The 22419-nt window shown below is 37.0% G+C and overlaps 1 protein-coding gene across 2 annotated transcripts in view; it reads left to right on the forward strand.

Annotated features, from left to right (window-relative positions):
* Window positions 1-22419, forward strand: part of LOC134534719 (jmjC domain-containing histone demethylation protein 1-like) — a 64749-nt gene that overhangs the window by 13760 nt on the left and 28570 nt on the right. For both annotated transcript variants that reach the window (XM_063373204.1, XM_063373205.1), the window contains exons 7-12: window positions 2272-2700; window positions 5793-5990; window positions 13333-13596; window positions 18433-18594; window positions 19731-19823; window positions 21563-21778. In XM_063373204.1, the coding sequence (XP_063229274.1) occupies window positions 2272-2700; window positions 5793-5990; window positions 13333-13596; window positions 18433-18594; window positions 19731-19823; window positions 21563-21778 (1362 nt within the window). The remainder of the gene's footprint in view (window positions 1-2271; window positions 2701-5792; window positions 5991-13332; window positions 13597-18432; window positions 18595-19730; window positions 19824-21562; window positions 21779-22419) is intronic.

A 22419-nucleotide genomic window follows, 5' to 3' on the forward strand; every position in this document is an offset into this window, starting at 1 on the left:
AAATACAGATGGTTGTTGGCTTGTTAAAAATATCATTACCAAAATGAACCAGTGAAATTTTAAATGAAGCCCGCTAGAAGATAGGAAGTACTGAAATGAAAACACGCAGTGACTATAAACTTTGGCCAAACTAAAAATGCCAGGAGCAGATTAATGTGATCTGGCGCCCAAGTTCAACGGCTGGGATTCACCCAAAACATCTGAACATAAGCTCGATGGATGCCAGATTATAGAAATTACCAAACTGTAACAAGTTTTGATTATTTTCAAGTGAGCTCCTCAAACATATAATTTCTTTCTGACATACATAAAAGTCTTAATTTCATTTCTCATTTTAAGTACCATTCAGTAAGTGTGCTGATCTTAAAATGCAACAATCTCATTTGATGTATCTTATTTTAAAAAAAAATTTAAGAAACAGACTAATTAATTATTTGGTTTAAAAATTTAATTTAAAGTCATATTATTTTGATCAATGCCCAAAGACTTTCGGTACCCGCAGCTAAAATTTGCTGCCTGAATCATAAATGTTGCTTGCCATCATCAAACACAGATAGCAATTTGCAGCACGAAACAAACAAATTTTAAACTATTATAAACGGCTCCGATAAAACCCTGGCTTTGAACCTGATTTTCGACAAGGAATCTTTGGGAATTTAGAAAGAAAATATGAATTATAATTATTGTAATGCCAGTTATCTTAGGTATTTTAAAACTTGTGATTACTTTTTGCTCTGACTATTGTAGTTTACCAAATATATTCCAGGGTAGTTTCATTATCATAAAGTTTCATTTGGCACACCAATACATTTGGTATATCCCCAAATGTTTATGAAAGTGACTATTAGGGTTTATGTTGCTACACGTGGGTTCGACATCTTTGTGACACATTTCCATTATTCGACTTCCATTCCATTTTCACGAAATTACTCCTACCAAATGCTGTATACAAAGAGCTAAAATGTTAAAAATAATGGCCAGAAAATGGTTTAGTTAGTAATTGAAGACCTCTGGTGTAAATATGTAGTGATAACCCTCATAAGAAGTCTTGATGATGAGATGTGTAAATTATTTATTATTTTCCTGTTACTGATTTCCTAAACATTACATTGCATTTATATGTTGATTGCATCACTAAAGCAGAGATTGCATAAATTGTAGCATATGCTAAAGTCTTTTTCATGTAACTACGCTACACTAAAATTAAATGTTGACATTTCTTTAAGGAAAAGGTTTACAGCAACGTATCGTTCCAGCATCCATCATAGCTGTTGTCAATGAAACAAAACAAATTATTTAGCTGAGGCGTGCACTAGTACTGTAACACTTCATTATATAGATGGTTAGCGCACATGCTATGTGGTTTGCCTGAATGGAAATTATCACCACCACAGAAGGGATATAAAATTACTTACATTCACTACACTTGAGTTTTAGGTAATAGTATTATTTTTCACCATGAAAAAAAATTAGTTTTCAAGTTTACATAGACTATTATTCAATGATCTGTAGTCTCACTGCTATCACATTTTGTGAATTCTCAGACGAACGTATAGGCCCTATTATCTCAAATACTTCAGACTCGACAAGTGATGTCACGTATAAAGACCTGTTTTTTTGTTCTCTGTGTGCTATTTAATATTTATGTGATTAAACATATTTTCTTAAAACAGTTATTTTTTTTTAATGTGTATGAATTGTCTTTGAATAAACATTTTAAATTTTTGTTGATTCAATTCTTTGAAGTCCCTCATATGTGTCATTAAATTCATTAAATATTTCACTGTGTGAAAAGATCCTATTGCCACTGCATCTTTCCATAAAGATAAATATATAATATATTAGCGTCTTGACCAACAGAGCTTCAATTAACTAAGGTTCTGTATTATCCGAGCCGACCTAAAGCACCATTACTAGAAAAGACAGTTTAAACTTTTGCTTGAGGACCTAGAAAATGATCTTATTGTTGTCAAAAGCCTAACGAAAATTAACTTCAAATATGCCATTTACTGGTTGGGCAAATCTTGGTGTGACATGAAAGAATCTGCACTGAATAAAAGCTGGAAAAACATCCCCCTGAAAAATGATACCACTGGGCCAACTGAAAACCAAGACAGTTTTTTTATTCCATCCATGAGGCAGTTTTTTTATTCCATCCATGTTATCCGAGATTTTTCTTATCCAAGGTTGTCGTCGTCCACATTAACTCAATTAATGGAAACTTGACTTTATTTACAATAAACTTCTCTGATTAGGAAACATTTATTCCAGGTTTTGTGGCTTGTGCCACCATTTGAGCTGAACACGCAGCTCTACGAGCGGTGGGTGCTGTCAGGAAAGCAGCCGGATGTGTTCTTCGGCGACACGGTGGAAAAGTGCGGGCGCGTCACGCTCTCCGCGGGGCACACGCTCTTCATCCCGACAGGCTGGATCCACGCCTGCTACACCCGGGCTGACACGGTCGTGTTCGGGGGCCGCTTCCTCCACTCCTTCGCCGTCGAGAAGCAGCTGAAGGTGGCGCGGCTGGAGGACTCGATCCGCGTCCCGCGCAAGATGCGGTACCCGCTCTTCACCGAGATGCTGTGGTACGTGCTGGAGCGGTATGTGCACAGCCTGCTGGGGAGGTCCCACTTGCTCGAGTCTGAAGATGTGGAGTACGCTCATCCGGTCTCTCTCGGGCGTGTGCATCTCACCCCTATGGTAAGCCCCTTCACAGCATCAGTGTTCTGTTATTTGTGATCATCATTTAGATTAATAAGTGAAACTTCTTTACATCTGGTAGGATTATAAAACACTCAGAAGTGGGTTACACAATGAAGGATTAGTAAAATGTACAGTTTCACTTCTATTGCACATGGTGGCCTGGCACCCACTTTCATATTAATTATTATTAATCTTGCATATCATGAGGTCGTTAGAGACAAACATACACCATACAGAAAAACCTGAAATGGAATTAGCCAAGCGATAGTTAAGAACCATTGGGGCATTTGCTTGGACATGTTAAACCAAAATCAGGATGTATGTGCTGGGATTTGAACGTAGTGACATGCAGCGCACACCCTTGGTCATTAAGCTGCCAGCCCCTCTATGCTAAACACGTGGCAGATGGGCAAGGTATCCTGTGATGCCTGTCCTCAGTCATGTCTCCCGTTGCCAGGCTGACCACACCCGTGTCTCCACTTGCCCTGGGCAACCTCATCAAGGGCCGAAGAAGCAGCCAGAGCCCACCTGACGGGCTACTATATCCAGGCCACACCTTTCCCACCATGCAAGCCTAGTGTGTATGGCACACAGTGGCTTGGAATTCCCAGAAGCGGCTGGCGATTCCAAGAACCTCACTCTTTCCTACATCATCCGCTACCCGCTAGCCCTCATAAATGGCACATAAGGCCGGCCCCTGGGCCCTGCAGAGCCAGTTGGTGTTGGGGAGACACCACAAGGCAGCCACTCCCAGCTTCGACAGCCGAGCCATCAGGACCTACATCTGAACGCCTGCAGCAGCGTCCAGAACAAAGAGTATCGAGAGTTTGAACGAGCCGAGTCGCGACCCTGAGAGTCCGGCCCCAGCCATGGGAGCAAGGGGAGAGAAATGTGAGAGTAGTGACGAGAGACAGAGACTGTAGTCAGACCTAGGACATGCCTAGCTACAGGCTGTATTAGTAGGGGACGTGTGTTGGTTCCAGACCAGTGTTTAAGGGAAGACTGTCACCCCACGCATGTGCATCCTGTGAATAAACTATGGTTATTTAAATCTCGAGCACTCATTCCTTGACTGGGGAGTTGAGGGGAAACCCTACCGTGTAAACATCGGCACCTGCACCAATTACACAAGGAGGGAACCATCATCCAAGGCGACCATCCGAGTGAGTATTTGCACACCAATTATATTCTCACACTTAAACAAGGGCAAAAAAACCACCCAGGCCCACCCCTGGAATCTTCATTGGCATTCAGTCTCGGGCATTCCCGAAGTTCACCCCTGTAGAGGGGATCCCCCAAACAAGGCCCCGTGGGTCTACGAGAAAGCTGGACGGAAACAGAGCATGGCTAACCCTTGCCGGCCCTCAATCCTCTTCTTCGCACCAGTTTGTATTCAGCCCACAGCGCCACCCCCAGCCCTCGGGAGGTGACCGGAAGACAATCACAGAAAAGCTGTAGGCCAGATCCCAGTTCCTAGAGAGCTCCTCGACAGCCACGTACACGGGATCCCTCGCTGGGGAAGTCCACACGAGATGATTCGCCCCTTTCGCCCCGACACCATCAAGGAACCTCCACTAAGTCTCTCATCCACCTGGGCCATTTTAGAAGAGTAAATTGGGGTTTACTTTGATGCCAGTGACCTCCTACCCACCAGGAAACGTAAGGAGTGTTAAGCGACAATAGAGCCTTCCAAATGTTAACCCAGTGTTTATTCGCTATGTCATCTTGCTTGGTCAACAAGTCAGGTTGGCATCAAGGTAGAGTATGAAACTAAAATAAACCAATCTGGTGTAGTGCACTTAGTACATTTACCTGTGTGTTTATGGAATTGCTGTTTGTACAGTATTTTCAATGAGTTGGGCAAGATTTTATGGTTTTATTTTTGTCAGTTTTGTTTGTAAAACAGGAGATTACAGGTTTATTATTTTTATTTTCATATTTTGTCTTCACTCATAAAAAGGATGAATGCAACAAATATGAAATTAAAAATATTTCTTGGTACTTATTTCTCCAAAATAGTTTCGTTTTGATTGAGACCTTATGCACAGCTAAAGTAAAATCATTAGTAGTATGTCTAGAACAGAAAAAACTCAGAAAAATAAAAGTAAACCTGCTAATTTTTGTGTGTTTGCAATTTGTGCCAACGTTGTTAATGTAAAAATGTATTACTAATAGAAAGATCAAACAAACAACATCATATTAATTTTTTCCAATTTACAATCATTTTGGTCATATTAAATATATTACAGTGTAAACTCTATATAACGACACTTAACGGACTCAGCATTTTTCGGCGTTATAGAGAGTGGTCGTTAAATGGAGAGAAATAAAAGATATAATTTTACTATTGTATAATAATGTGTATTTACTAATGTAGTACACATTTTACATGTCCATAAAACTATGATAGCATCGCTTGATCCAGATCTTCGTTTTGAGGTTTCTTTAATTTCTTAGCAGATTTTCCATCCTCCTCTGCTTGCAGAATTTTTTCTTTGTTTTTCCAAATTGTAGACACGGTAGAGCGGCTAAATCCAAAGCGTCTTTCAACATCACTGATCTTTTCTCCTGCCTCTATTGAGCGTATTAATAAAACTTTTTTGTTAATACACAAATATTTTCGTTTACTCGCCATGTTTACAGTTTGAAAGTCTGTAAGCAACTGCGAAAATGATAACGTGTAACAACATGACAAAAGTTTAGTAACCGAGGAAAACATGTGCAAGTTCATCATACAAAAACAAAAGACAAAATTTCTTAGAATCTCAGGTACGTCAGTAGAAGTAAACACGTGCTAGATAATACAACAACAAAACAGCAAACAAAAGAACGTACACAGCTGCAGTTCTTTTCAACTTCGGCAACTTAGAAACTACTGCTTAATGATTTATAATGCCATATTGTTGTCATTAAATAGAGTGAGCGTGACGCTATATAGAGTGTATTATTGTATAGAAAACAAGGTAAACCAACCAAAGTCAAGCAATTTCAACGTTTTAAGGAGTTAATCGTTAAATCGGGTGACGTTATAAAGAGTTTACACTGTATATATATTTTGGTTGCGTGCAGCACCATCACTTGTGTTGCAGGAGCTGCATGGTTTGAAGGCCATAGTGATGTACCTCCACTCGCTGCCCACTGCCAAGAAGAATGTCCCGATGCTGATCAAAGACCCGATAGCCCTCATCAAGGACGTGAGGACAGTCGTGGAGCAGCACCGCTATGATGATCCAGAGCTCGCAGTGACGGGAGTGCCGGTGCTTCGCAGCTTCTACGACGGCGACAAGGTAGTTTGCAACGGAGCGTTTTCGTGCGCTGGTCCAGATGCGTGTGTGCATCTCGATGGGTCTTCTCGTGAGTGCCAAGATTACTTGCCTATCTGCCAGAATTCCTCTGTCTACTTGGACACACATATGGCATGCAGAGCTGGAAAAAAAAAAAACCTACATTATTTAAAAACTGCTTAAGATATCAGTGTGTTTACTTTTTACAAAAAGCATTGAAGAATATGTTGAGGTCGGAATGGTAGTTCTATTTCCGAATTTGTTTTCTAACTATGTGTGTGTTAGAGGCTGCAAATAGATGAAAAGGTGTGTTCTCAGAATAATGTTTAAGTATGAAAATTCTGGTAAAGAATCTTAAAAGCACCATTACTAAATGCATTACACCTCTATCCTTATTTTTACTCTAAGAATGTTATGGTCACCACTCAAGTCTAGTTTTTTTGCTCTACGAGTGATGAGAAGACTGCACGACAGTTCACAGCCTGATGTTAAGAGGCGATACTGTGCTGCAAATTAGGCATTTTTCTTGGCACCATAAAATTTATATATATAATTTTTTTTGTACTTGGATAAAAGTCTCTTATTTAAAAATTTTTTAAACCTCTGTATCTAAAGGGGACTTTATAATTTAAACTTTAATTGTTGGTATTAACACAGGGGCCAGCCGCACTTTCTTCTTCCCACGCTGTGTTAGCACAATTCCTATTCCCCTCGTCTTTCTGCATGTCCCGGTGTGTGATTCCTCCTGACTTAAGCACCAGCAGCACGCTCCTGCATTCGAGCGCCTGCGTTCGTCAGCGTGCTCGAAGCAGGGGCGCTGGTAAGGTATCGGCTGGGCTCTGCAATTTTCGTCAGGCGCGCGTATTCCCCATCAGCATGCCAGAGCACGTTAGGCATAGCGTGTCAGTCGGTACCAGCAATTTCTCCATGCCCCTTCAATACCACTGTTTCTCACTGTGCTACTTGAAACCCAGATCAGGCCAATGACTGGATCCCCTCCCTAGTTTCCTCCTCCTGTGCAGCTTCTATCTTTGCTCACGCTGGTCCCAGAACGCAGCGCTCTCCAGCGCTATCTATTAGGCTCCTGCTGAACTAAAGTTAAGCCCCTTAATTCCACTTCTTCCCACCAGGCAGCGTCCTCCCCTAGACTCTGTCCTTCAGCAGTATGCTCTAACGTGGCGTCTTTGAGCGCCACCTAGCAGCACTGTTGTCAACTATTGGTCAGCGCTACTAAGTTTAGTTCGTCTTCTTTGCCACCAAGCACCACTGGATAGGCGATCCCCCTATAACATTTTGCTACTCAACAGTCTCCTGGCCTGCACACTTGTATCCCTCCGTGAACTACTTTCTATGTAAATCTTGCCCCCACCCCCATTTTTTGGAGCCTAAATACTACCAATGTGTGTAGTCCCCCCTCCGGCACTACTTGAATGATACCCAAGGCCTGCTACTCCTTTCGCTCTGGGCGTGATTTCAGGGAAAATCTTCCGAGCCCTCGCCATGACGCTTGTCTGAATTGCTCTTCGTATTGGTGCTCCGTGACAAGTTTGGATACGAGATGTAGTCAGAAAACTACAGGATTGACTCCCAAAAGTTTTATTTATTTCAACATGTATTTTTTGTTTGCTGGTATCTGTTAATTTTTCCGTGGTTGTATTCTTCCCGTGTGTCATGCTAAGCCGCTGAGCATGGCCTCCCTTGTGTTTATTTGTCTTCTTTTCATGTCTTGATCACTCTTTGTCTACCCACATAATTGGTAAGTGGAATCCTTTTCAAACTTCGACACCCCTTAATTTTTGGAAAGTTATGACCTTGAGTCGAAGCTCATTTGTTTAGTGTTGTCACTAATCACACTGCATTATTTGTGATGCAGTGGGTCCAAGTTTCTCCCAAATTCAACTGTTTCTCTTGTATCCTGTCTTTGGGGGGGGGGGGGGGGGGGGGTTTCTTGTCTGCGTGTCCTGAGGATGTCTCCTCCCAGGCGGCTCCTGGCACAGCGGCTAAACATCTGTGTTCAAGGGAAGCATCTACTTTCAATCTCATGATTTAATTTTCACTCTCGAAACACTGGAATTCCTTTGAACTCTAAAACGACCAAAAGTCAAATAGTTTTATGTAATCACAATTACATGTCGTAAAAAACTAATGTTCAAAGGCATTTTTAAATTTTGTTAATATATTTTTTAACCTATTTGCTTATGTTAGTGTCATCGTAAGATACAAGAACAAAACCATACATCCCAGTAAAGTAAAGAGGAACAAAGTTATACATATGTAGTTTTCTTTGCTTTATCTTTTCATAACTAAGACTCCAATCCATTGAATGTTAATAATGTTTAACAAATTATGTTTAATAATCTTCATGGGTCTCTCAACCTCTGAAAATCAGCATACATTCCAAAACACTATCTATAAATCAGATACAAATAACAAGAGACTTGACTATACAACACTAGAAAATACCAAGTGTCGCACTTATCATTCAGCCTCACAAACTCAAACTTTTTCCTTAGTGCTATTTCTGAAAACTTTGTGTATCGTCACATAATTTCAATGATAATCATCAAAACAACCATCAACTTATCCATTTATTAATATTTCCTGGTAATACTTCAGTTTTAGAGTGGTCACAGTTACATGAGACACAGAACAACTTTAATTGAACACTTGTTCATACGTGCATGCAGTTATGAACAGTTTTTTAAAAAAAAAATGTTCCATTCAAGGTCAGTCCTGCTTCAAATAAAAAGGTTTGGAAATGTTTTGAATGATGACGCCCACACCCTAAGATGTCGAATTTGTCACACTTTAAACCAGAGGGGGGTGGATGCCTTGACTGCTGCTTCACGTCTCCAGTCTCCATCTTGTTTGTTTTGCATGTTATGTTACTTTCCTCCCACCCATCAGCCCGGCAGTCACCTGGTGAGTGACGTGACTGGTTGGCATTCGGCTGGAGGAAAGGACACTGGAAAAACTGAAAACAAACTAGCCAGAATTTGTGTGTGCATGGTTTGCACAATCTTATCTTGAGCAGTGTTCAACTTTCCGTCTTCAGCCGTTGTGAATGACTGTGGACTAGTAATGTTAAGTGAAAGCAATCTTTACGTGTCTATAATGACATGTTTTCATGATGCTAACGATAGTTTTTACTTGTGCTATTTATTTTCCACGCTTGTAACTCTACCATTTCATGACGAACACTGAAGCTATGGCTCTGCAAGATCCGTACGTATTGCTGCCTGCATCTTTGATTTATGGAAACTTTCCTGTGTTAGGTCTGTGAAAAGAACACCTTGAAGAATTGGTGTATTGAAATGCTGCGTATATATTCCACCAGCTTGGCACAAGTTTCGCTTTGTTCTAATTTTTTGAAAGGACAAGGAACTGAGAAGAAAGTATAACTTGTTACGGAGGAGTAAAAAAATAAATACAAGGAAGGTGTGGGAAAGAGAGAGGAGTGGGTGACTGCTGCCCCTCCAGCAAATGGAGAAAGTCTGCACTGCGATATAGTGCCATATTGTTTACGTTCCGATAAGCTGAGACACAGTACACAAACATTTCACATGTGTGGTTCAATCCAAATTCATTTGCGGCTCTTACTGTGAAAAAAATTATGTTTTTTTTTCACGAGATTTTAACTGTCTGGGTATCATTGTTCCCAGTCAACACGTATGATCGAGAGTTACTGTGTGTTAAAAATATAGAGTCCACAGAGAAGATAACAAACGTCCAGCACCTTAAGGAGGGTCCGTGTAGCAATTATGACTCTAACTGTGGACACAATTCAGAAGATATGGCATAAGCATGAATATCTTCTAGATATCACCAAAGCTAAAAATGGCCCCTACATCAAAGTGTACTAAGATAAGCCTAAAACGGTAATAATTTCTGAACATTTTTAAGATGCAATACATGTATGTACAATGAGTACTTCTTTTATAACAACAGTTTAGAATCTCAGCAATCATTCTCAATGACAATATGAGAGTGGAGCAATTGACCGGGTGTATTTGGTGGTTGAGTACCCTCAGAAAACCCACTGGTCATGTATCCATTTATCCCTTGATCCTGATGGCATGATCCTGTGGTTGTTTTAATTTATTACATTGAAAGTTCCTGGTCTGACAAAAACTTTATCATCACAATACAAACAAATTATTTTGTGTCTTGTGGACATTTTTCTTTCATATTTAACTGGTGATATTATCACAAGTTTTGGTTAAGTACAGGATCTTTCGATGCACTAAATTAAAATAGCAAGAATCAGTACCACAGGATCAATGTATACAGGATCGTGTCATCAGGATCAAGAGATACACTTGGATATATGTAATATAAAACAGAACTTTTAACTTGAACTCTTATCGCATAAGTGGGGATTGAGTGATCTGACGGCTCATCGACCGTGTGTCCCTAAGTGTGTTTTAGTTAAGGGGTCCGTCTATTCAGGGGTGTATGTGTATTAGTGAGGCAGGATGATAAGCATGACGCTCGCTCGCTGGTGCTTCTAGCGCGGTATCGCCTTTAAGCCTCTGGCGCACAGTGTTCTTGTTGTGCATAAGACAACTATGAAATGTGAGCGGTGACCGTAACATTATTTGACTGAGTAATGAACATAAAGGTGTCATGCAAGTCCCTTAAGTGCTTTCAAGAATCTGTATCAGTTGTTTTATTCCTAAATATTTCTCTGAATACACACCTTTAAGCCATTATCACTCTTCTAAAAACACAGTTAAAAAATTTAATCTGGAAACAAAACTACTTTTCGGCTCTCAGCAAATTCTTAAATGCTTTTCATAAACACACACCTCTCTGATGTAATTTTCAAATTTGCACCGTTTTTCCTGTATGTGTATCCAGGAAAGTGAAAGGCATTCGGTGGTTTGGCACATCCTGCAATCTAGCACCATTGGGGTAGATTCCGACTGTTGACTTTGCCATCACATCAGGTCGTGTTAATGCACTGATGGCATTTTTAGTTCAGAGTTTATAGTTGCTGTCAATGCACTGCCGGAATTTTTAGTTCAGTTTATAGTTGCTGTCAGTGTTCGTTTCAGTGCATGTTGTTTCTGGTATTCTAGCGGGTTACGGTTCACCATATTATAGTTTCCTTTATGGTTTTAGGTAGATTTCAAAGGAATGCTACCTATTTTAGCCCTTACCATGGTGAGACTTTCAGAAAATTATTTTTTGTTTCATGGTCCATTGACCTCAAAAACATAGTCAACTTAAAAGTTTATACTTTATATATATATATAGACACACACACACACATATATACATATCACAATTTTGACACTATAACTGTCGCAATTTTTCGCAAATCACTTCCAAACAGATACATAAAATCTAGTATTGGAAAATCTCAGTCGAGTTCGTTAATCGGCAAAGGGGTATAAATGGGGTAGGTTCTTTGAAAAACAGAAAATTTCCCGTAACTCCCATAATATGGAAAATATCACATCTGTTTTGAACGTATTATAACTTGTAGGAGTAATACCAAAATCTTTCGTCTGAATAAGTTTTTGATACGACCATCCATAAGTGCAAGGGGTTGAAAAAACAAGGGTTTGAGAACCAGAAAATATTATATCTTTGTAGGCACAACATTTAATTCATACAAATTGTATATTAATCTTATAATTCTTACCTAAAACATTAGTGTATAACAATTTATTATTATTCAAACCATTACTGATAGGGGTGGTAATAACAAGGGTAGAAAGACAAAATGTCATACTTTTTTTCAAAAACAGATTTTTTATCAAATCCATTATAATATTGTAAAACACCTAAACTTTATCTAAAACCTTTCGCTGAAAAAAATTTTGATGAAAGAAACTATTAACATAAGATAAAAGCAGGGTTTGAAATTTAAAAAAAAATATTAAAACTTTCTTATTGTCTAATTCATCGGAATTTATTAATAACCATCTTAATGTTTCCTTAAACCTTTGTCAAAAAAAACTTTGTACGATCACGTATTAGTTCAAATGATGAAAAATTGTGTTTGAAGATCAAATATAAACCTTAGTAGGCATAATATGAAATTCTTTAAGACATTCATTACTGGATGCATTAAGTTAAAAACATTCAAAATATTTTTGCTGCATGGAATATGAGAAAATGTTAAGTCAAGTTTACATTAAGTTCTTAAAATGTTCCAGGAGTTTATAGAAGTTTTCAAAATATATCCAAAAGAAATAGGTAAGTACTTCAAAATCTACCTACGCCTGTAGGGTGTGCCGAAAGGGATTTTTTTCTTTATATAGAGCATCTATTATTGTGAAATTAGTATTTAAATGCAACTTGTTTAAAACATAATAATTACATTTTTAATGTTTGAAAATTAAATATTTTAAATGCATGTAACACTATTTTATATTTGTACAATTTGCTCAAGGCTTTCCAGATTAAAATATCAAAAATGCTATTATAGATTGTGCTTAAAAAATTGGTAGTGCACTATGCTTGCAAATATTAAGTAGCAGGTTTACTTCATAGTAATTCACAAATCAGCTGGATTAATTGGGTTGGGCTTATATTTTGAAGTTATCTCGAATGGTCGAATGCATCACAGAGACTGGCAATATCGTGAAGTATACTGGTCACAAAATCTAGTGAAGAGAATCAGTAACCAAAAAAGAATAACATGGGTCAAGTGTAACATTTTAGGGAACACCAAGTACCTGTAGTAATGCTGTGTTTCACTTCACACTTAAGCTAAAGCAAAATGCAACCAACCTTTCGTCTCCGTGAGATAAAAGATTGTTTGGTAATGATGGTGGATGTCATGTGTTTGTTTATTAACTGAAGTGCTGATAGGTCTTAAGTTTCAAACATACCTTAATAATAATTTATTTATACAAGCACATGATGGTCCTAGAAAAAAAACTGCAAAGTGAAAAAAAAGGTAATTAGGTCATCGAAAGTCTTCAAACCTGAGTTGTTTATTTCTAAAGTACTAAATGATACATTCTGTACAATAATTTTGAAAACCATTTAAAAAAATGTGTAACTGTTGTGGCATTTGATAAAAGGGTATTTTGCAAATTATTGACTTTTAAACTAATTCAGCTGAAAAGAAAGCAGTTATTTATAAAAACAGCTAATACATCATTTATGTTGAAAATTAGCAAAAAATAGCATTTAAAGAATAAATTAGCAAAAAAATTAGCGGTTTTTTGCAAGATACTAATTTTTTCGGCTCCTAACCATTGCAATGTATATTGATATTTGTTTGTGATGTATGTTAATGCTATATTGACGGTTGGTAATGCAGGGAGATGGCTTGTCTGGCAGGTTGGTTAAATGCTGTTCAGTGTATTTGCTGATGTGATGGTAGGACCGCTTGCGAGTGGACCACCACAGGAGCGGGGGCGGTCGTGGGACCCTGCAGGCGGGCCCCCGGCAGCCCAAGGGGGCGCGCGCGGGGCCCGGCAAGGCGCCGGCGGGCGCGATGGGCCCTCGCAGGAGGCGGACGCGCTGCAAGAAGTGCGAGGCCTGCGTGCGCAGCGACTGTGGGGACTGCTCCTACTGCCACGACATGGTCAAGTTCGGCGGCCTGGGCCGTGCCAAGCAGACCTGCGTCATGAGGCAGTGCCTGCAGGTTGGTGTGGCGCTCGGGGAGACCTTAAAACCTTTCAACTCCTTAGTGATAGTATGCCATCACGCAGTCTTTGTACACTTTTTTAATGCATGGTTATACACACTGTTTGAACTAGTACAGCTATAGTGAATTTTCGAAAAGTATTGTCTTAATTTCTTTCAGAAAATTGTAAAATAGGTATTATTTCATATAAAAAAAGATTATGGTTTGCGTCATTTTTCTTGGACTCCCAAAAAAAAGTAGTTTTTGCATTGTGGAAACAGTTCTAAATAACTATTGCATGGAAGTGACTGTTTGATGATGTGAGATTTTTTAGTCATGCTCACTAACCATCATTAGACCTGTTCGAGCACCATTTCGACAATGTTTTTGGCATAACAATATGGTCTGGCAAGGTAAAGATGATGAACTATGTCACAACGTATCGTCTCCTGACAGTTACTAACTCCATGTTTTCCTGTTTTGGGGTTTGCCAGCAGAACTGCAGGAAAACTCAAGCCAAATCGAGCGAGTAGTTTCAGCTAAACTCAGCTCAGCAGTAGTTTTCATTGTACTCAACCAAAATGTAATTTTTTGCAAATGCAGTATTTTTTTAAATTCCATACATATTTTGCATGTGCAAATTGCATGAAATGTAGAGGTGTACAAGATCCCGAAACTCTTGATAAAAGTCAGGAAAGAGGATATTCCCGAACTTCAAGATTAGAAAGCAACCAGATACACAAACACAAATTTGTTTCAAATAAAATCATTTATCTACCATCACGTTTCCAAAAAGGGCGAGTTAATTTGTTTATTCTCAGTTATATGTTTAAGTTGTTTGAAATAGAATATTTTTGATTTATATTATGGAATGGTTATCTGAATACAAATGTGAACATCAAACATCGCATTAAGATATACAGTCAAACCTCATTATTACAAACCTGAAGGGACCATAATTTTAGCACTTTGTAATAACGAGGGTTTGTATTAACCAAACTATTGGGATATCATGACAATAAAAAAAATTGATTGAACTTTAAATGCCTATATTTACAATTATAAAGAAAATTATACACACCGTTGGTAGTATAAGCTGGCTTCACTACATGCATGACAATATGTAAACACTGACGAAAACAAACACAATGCAACACTTACAGAATAAATCATAATACAAACTTCAATAAACTTGCATTCATGACACATTTTCTATTCAAACATTTGGTTTAAAAAAAGCATCAATTCTGGTTTGCACTATCTTTTTCTTATAGGCATTGTTTACCACATTTAACTTTGGTCGTATCTACTGCTGCCGACTCCCTACACATAGTTTGGCCAACAAGATTGATGCGATCCTTAAACCGTTGTAGCCAACCATTGCTGAACTTGAAGTCTAAAATTCCTAACCTCAATGCTAGGTAGTCTGCCTTCTTCTGAATTATAGGTCCAGAAATTGGCAAGTTTGCTGCACACATTTCTTAAAACCAATGCAACAAGGTAGCTTCCATTTCTTGATGTTTTGGGCCTTGCATTCTTTTTCTTGTTGATAATCTGCACGAACTTACAAAAGCCGATTCAATCTTTTCACGATTTTTTAATATTGTCGACAACGACGATTGCGGGATGTTAAATTCTCTCGCAATTTCAGTTTTCGTTCTCTCTCCATTGTCTACTTCTTCGATAATTTTAACTTTAACTTGCAATGTAAGGTCGTTGCGTTTACGTTTCGCAGTCATATTACAAAACAACTAACACTCAAAATTGAGGTTAAGATACACGTGCGTGGAAAATGGAAAATATCAGAAATTTTTTCCATAGATTGTTTAAACTTCTACGTATGTACACTTCCGACGACTAATATTAATACGGTATAGAGTTCTTTCCTTTTCGTTTTCCGTTTACAACATGGCATCTTTTCTAGTTTAGTTACTAACATCGCCACTAGAGTTGAACTTTTCATCTTGTTTTTCGACCATTTTGCGCTGTAGGATACATACATCTATCTTTGGAGAAACGTTTGTTTACATGACGGTTATGAAGACTATTTACTTTAGACTTCGGCGGTGAAATTCGTATTAACCGTTTACTTATACACGTTAACAGCTACTTGAGGGATCAAAACAACTTCGTAATTCATATTAACCGTATTTCGTATTAAAAGTACTGAATAACATAGGAAAGCATACTTTATTTTCTGGGACTGTGAAAGTACTTCGCATAAACGGGAATTTCGTACTAAGCGGATTCGTATTAATGAGGTTTGACTGTAGTTATATCCAAGTAACTTCTTGTATATATTAATGTTATATTTTTTTTTGTTCAAGTATGTTTGATTACTTATATGGTGTTCATGGTAGATTGAAATTACTGTGTTTATGGTTATATTGTTTATGTTTAGTAATTGTAATGATATTTGTGTTACAGAGTACACAATAGACTATAATATAATGTGCTCAAACAATTATGTTATAGAAAAATGCCCATAGTGTACATTGTGGTTATACACAATATGAACCTTTTTAGATTTCTTTGAAGGAAAGAATCACACCTTCATAGTAAAGATTATAAACGGTATCCAATGCATGATATACAAAATTTTGTTCTTGCAACATTTTTTGTAAAGTATTTTAATTCTCTATTTTTTTTCCATGTACTTTTTTTGGGTTAATTTTTTCTCAAAACAAAAGGCAAACCATGTTCCCGACGCCCTCTGGGCAAGGATCACTATAAATGGCTAAAAAGTGAAAAATTTTCAAAAATTAAATTAATTTTCCAACACCTGCATAATGTAGCCCACTCTTGAGGCATCAAGAAAATAAAATAAAACTTGGAAAAAAGAAGAGAAAAAAATAAAAAATTAAAGCTTTGCTTTAGCAGGTTTGTAAACATACAAGAAAAATTGCAGGAATTAAGATATTCATTTTATTAATACGATAAGTAACATGTATACAGCAACTAACATATCGACAACCCCAGTATACTTTTTTGGCAGTTACGTGGAAACAATGGCGAATATGTGAAACACTAAATTACTCTTAAACTGGGGCCCGTTATTTGTGCAGTTCCAACATTTACGAGTCGTGTGCATACATATAACATAGGGCTACACTTAATAAGATTGTGGAACAATATAAAATAATTATATTTGCTTACTTACATGAATAAATGTAAATATAAAAATTATATTTTTATCGTAAATACTATTCATCAATGCTGCACAGAAAATTATTTACTGCAAAAACAAACCTACTTATGTAAAAAAAACTATAATTAATTCACTTTAAAGTTCAGAAAAATGAGCTCAACAAAATGTCCTGCTGTGGCTGGATTTCACCTATTCAAAAAAGTTGTGTAAAAAATTAAATTGTTTTATCTGCATCAAAAAGTTTCCAAACATTAGTTTAAGCACAATTTTTTTACACATCCATTGAATGGTGTTAAGAAAAAAAAACTTGTATAAAGTGTAAATAAATTATATGGTTAAAATTATTAAAAACTAGAAAAAGGATGTGAAAATTACTATTATAATTTTTTTTCCTCATTTTCGACTTACTAAACCACACAACTTTCTTTGACATCAAAGTTGCGCGGTCCCATTAAGGGGCCTCGAAAGAGGCGTTACAAAAGTAAGTTACATTATCTTAAAATGAAAATTTACGATACGATTTACGTACGTACGTCGACGACTCAGGGGAGAACGGTTACAAACCAATGAAGTTAAATTAAATCAAGTTACATAAAATACAAAAGAAATTTTACAGGTGGCGATCGAAAGGGAATATAGACAAAACACACAAAATTCAACAAACGTTTACATTATGGCAAGGGCCACTGCCTTACTCCAACTTACATTTTCTTTCCCCCGAGGTCGCGCACATCGTACAAAGTTAAAGTCTAACTGACTGACTACATGCTGGCTAACAATTACTCGATCTCTCAAAAGAGACTAAACGAGATCAGACGAGCTAGTTGATACAAGTAGAACTAGAAGAACAAGACCGAATAAATTGAAAACGTCTGCTTTTATAACATATGTGCCGCGCAGCGCGCATGCGCCAAACGGAGGAGGAGAGGGGAGAAGCAAGCAGGCATACACTAGGAGGGGGAAGGAAGCAAGGGACGACGAGCCGCCGCCCGCGCAGACGCGCGGTGTTTGAAAGAAGCGGCGATCCTAACGCTTCAATGTCTTTCACTACTACTGTGCTGTGCAGAATCAAGTTGGAAATAATATACTCAATTTTAAAGTAGTTTTAAGTGTGTACAATTAATAATCATGTTTTACTTATTCACTTAACACATGACTTTCACATAGAATATGGTACAGTAACATAAACACCAAGAACATAAATCATTTTCAAAACTTTATGCAACTACCCAAATCTAACTCGGCTAGACCCAAAAATTTGCAGATTCATCTAAACTTACCTTTTTAAGTATGCTGGAATATGTAAGTATAATATGCAAATTATTTTTTTAATGATATTTTAACTCTACCCATTGTACTATTTTTTTACGATAAGATATGAACTAGTGCATTATCCTAGAATGTGTCCAAGGTCAGAGTGAAGTGGAAACTCGAAATACTTTAGATAAAATATGTCACTGCCACTCGATGTTGGCACTGGCTTGACTTGTAATCTCTCACATCGTCTAGTGTCTAGTGTTCTCAGTGTGTCACTTTGCTCTGCACGAATGAATACTAAATGTATCAGTTGGGTAGGAAACATAAGCCTCTTTTTGGTTTCATCCATGTGTACCCAGTCTCAAGTGGGAAACAATATTTGTGAGTGACTTTGAGTGTTATTTTTCGTGCATACAAATTTTCAAAGTTGAGTAAATGGTTTTTTCCAGCCAATGCTGCCTGTTACTGCAACATGTGAGATGTGTGATTTGGATGGGTGGAAACAGCAAGTTGCAGTGCCAATCCAGAAAAATGTGAGAGATGTTCCGAGTTCCTTGATGGAATGTTCTGTGTGCTATGAAATCATCCATCCTGACTGTCTGGCCAAAAGGGTGAGTGAGGTTCAATGCGTACTGCATAGTTTATTGAGTAAATATGATTTTTGATTTACAGTGAAACCCTGTATTTGTGTTGTTGGTATTTACATTTTCATACAATTAACATTTATTTACAGCCCACTTACGTGTCATTAAATGTAATGCGATACTTTACGTCAAATTACATTGTGGAAATTACTTATTCCCCTGCTGTTCACGTCTCGTATACGAATAAAACTGATTTTTATTTACATATTGCATGTATATCACTGATAACCATACCATCTTAGTTTACCCTTATGTTAAAATTACGCACAAAAATGTTTTGTGGAAGGTTAGGTTACTTCTGTGCACAATTCAAAGAAAGAGTGATCTAAAACTAAATATAGGGTTTTATATTTTAGTCACCACTGAAGAGCTAGTGGTAACTGACAACCATATGTTCATTAAAATGGTGTTAATTTGTTCAAAGTCTAGGTGTAATTAGTAGTTCTGTGGCCACATCAAAGTGACATTTTCTATGATGATAACTCACATGCGGAATATCAGTAGTATTTTTATCAATACTGATGAGCTGGTTGATTATAAAAAAAAAGTTAAAAGTACGTACGTAAAACTATTTTGATTGCAGATAAACTTAAGATAATATCCAAGTTTGATAAACATATTGGTACTCAAGTTGATTTGGCAAAATAACTATTTATTCCCATCAGCACACTCAACACAATTAATTATCAAGTATAATTTTTTTTTTCTTTAATGTAAAGTTTTTTTTGAAGAAGGTATTCATACATGAAATGAGTTACTTCATATTAAATGAATATTTATAGTTTTCCCTTAAAATACACTTTTTCTTTTGTTGCCCTTGGAAAGTGTAAATAAGGGGTATATGCATTTAATTTTATATTTTAAATTATTACTTTCTTTAAGAGAATGGCAATATAAGTTTTGTGCAGTGGTAGCTAGAGGAGAAATTTCAAAAGAGGATCCAAAGTAGAGCATGCATGTAGTTGAATATTAACTCAACAATAAAAAATTGTTCATATATTTTTACTCTGCACAATATAGTGCACAAATATGTACTTTTCTAGTGTCATTTTGTTCTTATGAACATTGCATATTTCTTGAATTACTTGTAAATTGATTTGCAGTATCCAGACCAAGATGGTGTGTTAAATGAAGATCTTCCTAATAGTTGGGAATGTCCAAAATGTTGTAAGGAAGGAAAAAATGTGGAATACAGGGTGAGTATTATAAGCATTTCTTTTATTATTTTTCCACCCCATTGTTTCTGTTCTATCTTTGATGGTTTTATTTCTGCATGTCAACTTTTTTTCTTGTTATGCTGGCTTATAGCACCTCGTGTGTTCGACAGTTGCTGATAGAGATAGTGTATAGTCAAACTTCTATAATACGTACCTGAAGGGACCATAATTTTGTCACAAGGGTGGTATTAATCAAACTATTACAAAATGTAATTACAATTTCTATTTATTTTCTTAATTAAATTCAAATAAAGTTTAAACTTGCACACAATTTTATACTAAAACAAATGTACTTTTTTTTTAGAGATTGTAAAATACAATTATAGGATTTTCAGAATAAAAATATTTTTTTCTATATCACATTTAAAAGGATTTAAGACAGAAAAATAAAGCATGGTTTAGAAATTACCTACAAAAGAGAAATATGTACCTAATACGTACCATCATTTTGGTACAATAAAATTTCTCAGCGTTTTTCCCCAACTTACAGCAAGCCAGATAAATGGCATCAGTATTATTTTGGTTGAAACTTCACATTGTTATTTTACATTATTCTATGATATTTGCATTAACCATCCTTTACTACATGTAATTATTTACCCTTGGAAGAAAAACAACTTTGTTTTACATGATAACCATACTTGTGTATTAATGAGAGTTTTGTATTTACAGGGTTTTTATGAGGTTTCACTGTAGTGGTTTTGGGTGTCTGGTTCACTCCATAACCGTCGCACTGTGACTGATGGCAGTGCCGTGGTGGGAAGAGGTTTTAGGGTGCCCAGGCCTCGTCTGGTAGTAGGGTCAGCAGCTCTGCATTCTCGCCTCTGCAGCGCGTGAACTTGTGCAGTTAGTTGGTTCAATGATATAGTTGTGTCCTTGTTGTCTGGGACAAACCTGTGCGCAAGCATTTCAGGTAGTTACAGAGCTGTTAGGAATATTGATAGTAGATTGAGATGCTGGAATAGGAAGATAAAGCTACAAGGAGGTTTTCTTATTGCAGTGTTATGTTTAAAATAAGCTACAATGAGATTAAAGAGGGCACCCTTTTTGTCTTATATAACTTGTCTTCAAGTTCATACACCATCTATTACAGGTTATGGCAGTTTTACTATGTACAGTACAGTCTAGATTTACAGAGCTTTGATTAACAGAAATTCTATATTATTTGAGACAACCTGAAGTGCCATTATCGGCAAAGATTTTGAAACGAGAAAGTTAATCTAACCGTTGTCTAAAGCCTTAAGGAAATTAACATCGAAGATGACAGTCACTCATTTCGGAGAATAATGGACTGATGCGAAAGAATCTACATCGAAGAAAAGCTGAAAAAACATCTCACCAAAAAATGATACCTTTAGGCCAACTGAAAACCAAGATAATTTTCTTATTACATTGTGTTATCTGAGATGTTATTTAGCAGAGGTTGCAGCAATCCACATAAACTTGGTTAATCGAGACTGCTTTATCTCTTTGAACAGTTAAAAATATTAGTATTACGGGCTACAGCTTAGTGGTGCTTTATTAAGCATACAATAATCAGACAAATATTCTCTCGAAGATACAACTAGGCTGAAGCTCAGGCAATACAGGACATTCTTACTGAGGCTCACATCATGGTATGTTGCTGTGGTAACGTAACGAATCATCCTTTCTTGAATGGATGTCATGAGCATTTTCTTACTTACCTTACAGACTCTGATATTTTTTTTGTTCTTTAGCCTCGGCATTTCCGCGCTCGACAGAAGTCATGCGATGTACGCAACGTTGGCAGTGATAACAACTCAATGACAGACAGCAAAGATGGCATCAAGTCTGAAATTATGGATTGTGATGCAGAAGTTGATGATTCGTTTAACCCCGCATCAGCTACACTCCAAAGCAACATTATTCCTGTGAAACGCCCAAAACTTGAACAAGAACTGTCACCAAGTGAGGTATGAATGTGTTTAAAGCTTTGCATAGAGAGGTTTTCTTTTGTGAGTAGTAATTTATAGTAATTTTATCGATTCTTGTATATGGAATATGCACAGTGAAAGGCCTTTAATCTGGCATTCTATAGTTCTATGTTTTGGTACCAAATTATCAATGCATGTTTGGTATCTATGGTCAACTTATGATTCTTCTAACTATGTATCGCTTTATTTGTTTTAGTCTGTATTTTATTTTATTTCTTTGTCCGTTTTATGATTCCTGTTTTTACTTTTTATAGTTCGGCTAAAGGATGTTAAATTGTGCTGAAGTGGTTTTATAATGTGGATCTTATAATTAATTTGACTTGATTCACACTGCCGATGTGTGAACAAAGTGTCAGTAAATGAAGGCACTATAAGACAACATTCAGCAAGTCGTATGCAGATGTTTTACCTTATGTCATTGATTTGCGAAATAATGAAAGCTATTCATTTGTCGTGGCGTGCTATTGTGATTATTTTTAAATAGCACATGCTTGAGGGAATGGCATGTGCAGGTATTTGCCAACTAAATAACACATTGGCATTAGGAAGTGTTTCTAATCTAATAAAAACTAAATATTTTTGTGAATGGGGATGAAATCCAAGGTAAGCCATATACATAA

Source organism: Bacillus rossius, chromosome 8, assembly GCF_032445375.1.
Source record: "Bacillus rossius redtenbacheri isolate Brsri chromosome 8, Brsri_v3, whole genome shotgun sequence".
NCBI classification, from domain to species: Eukaryota; Metazoa; Arthropoda; class Insecta; order Phasmatodea; family Bacillidae; genus Bacillus; species Bacillus rossius.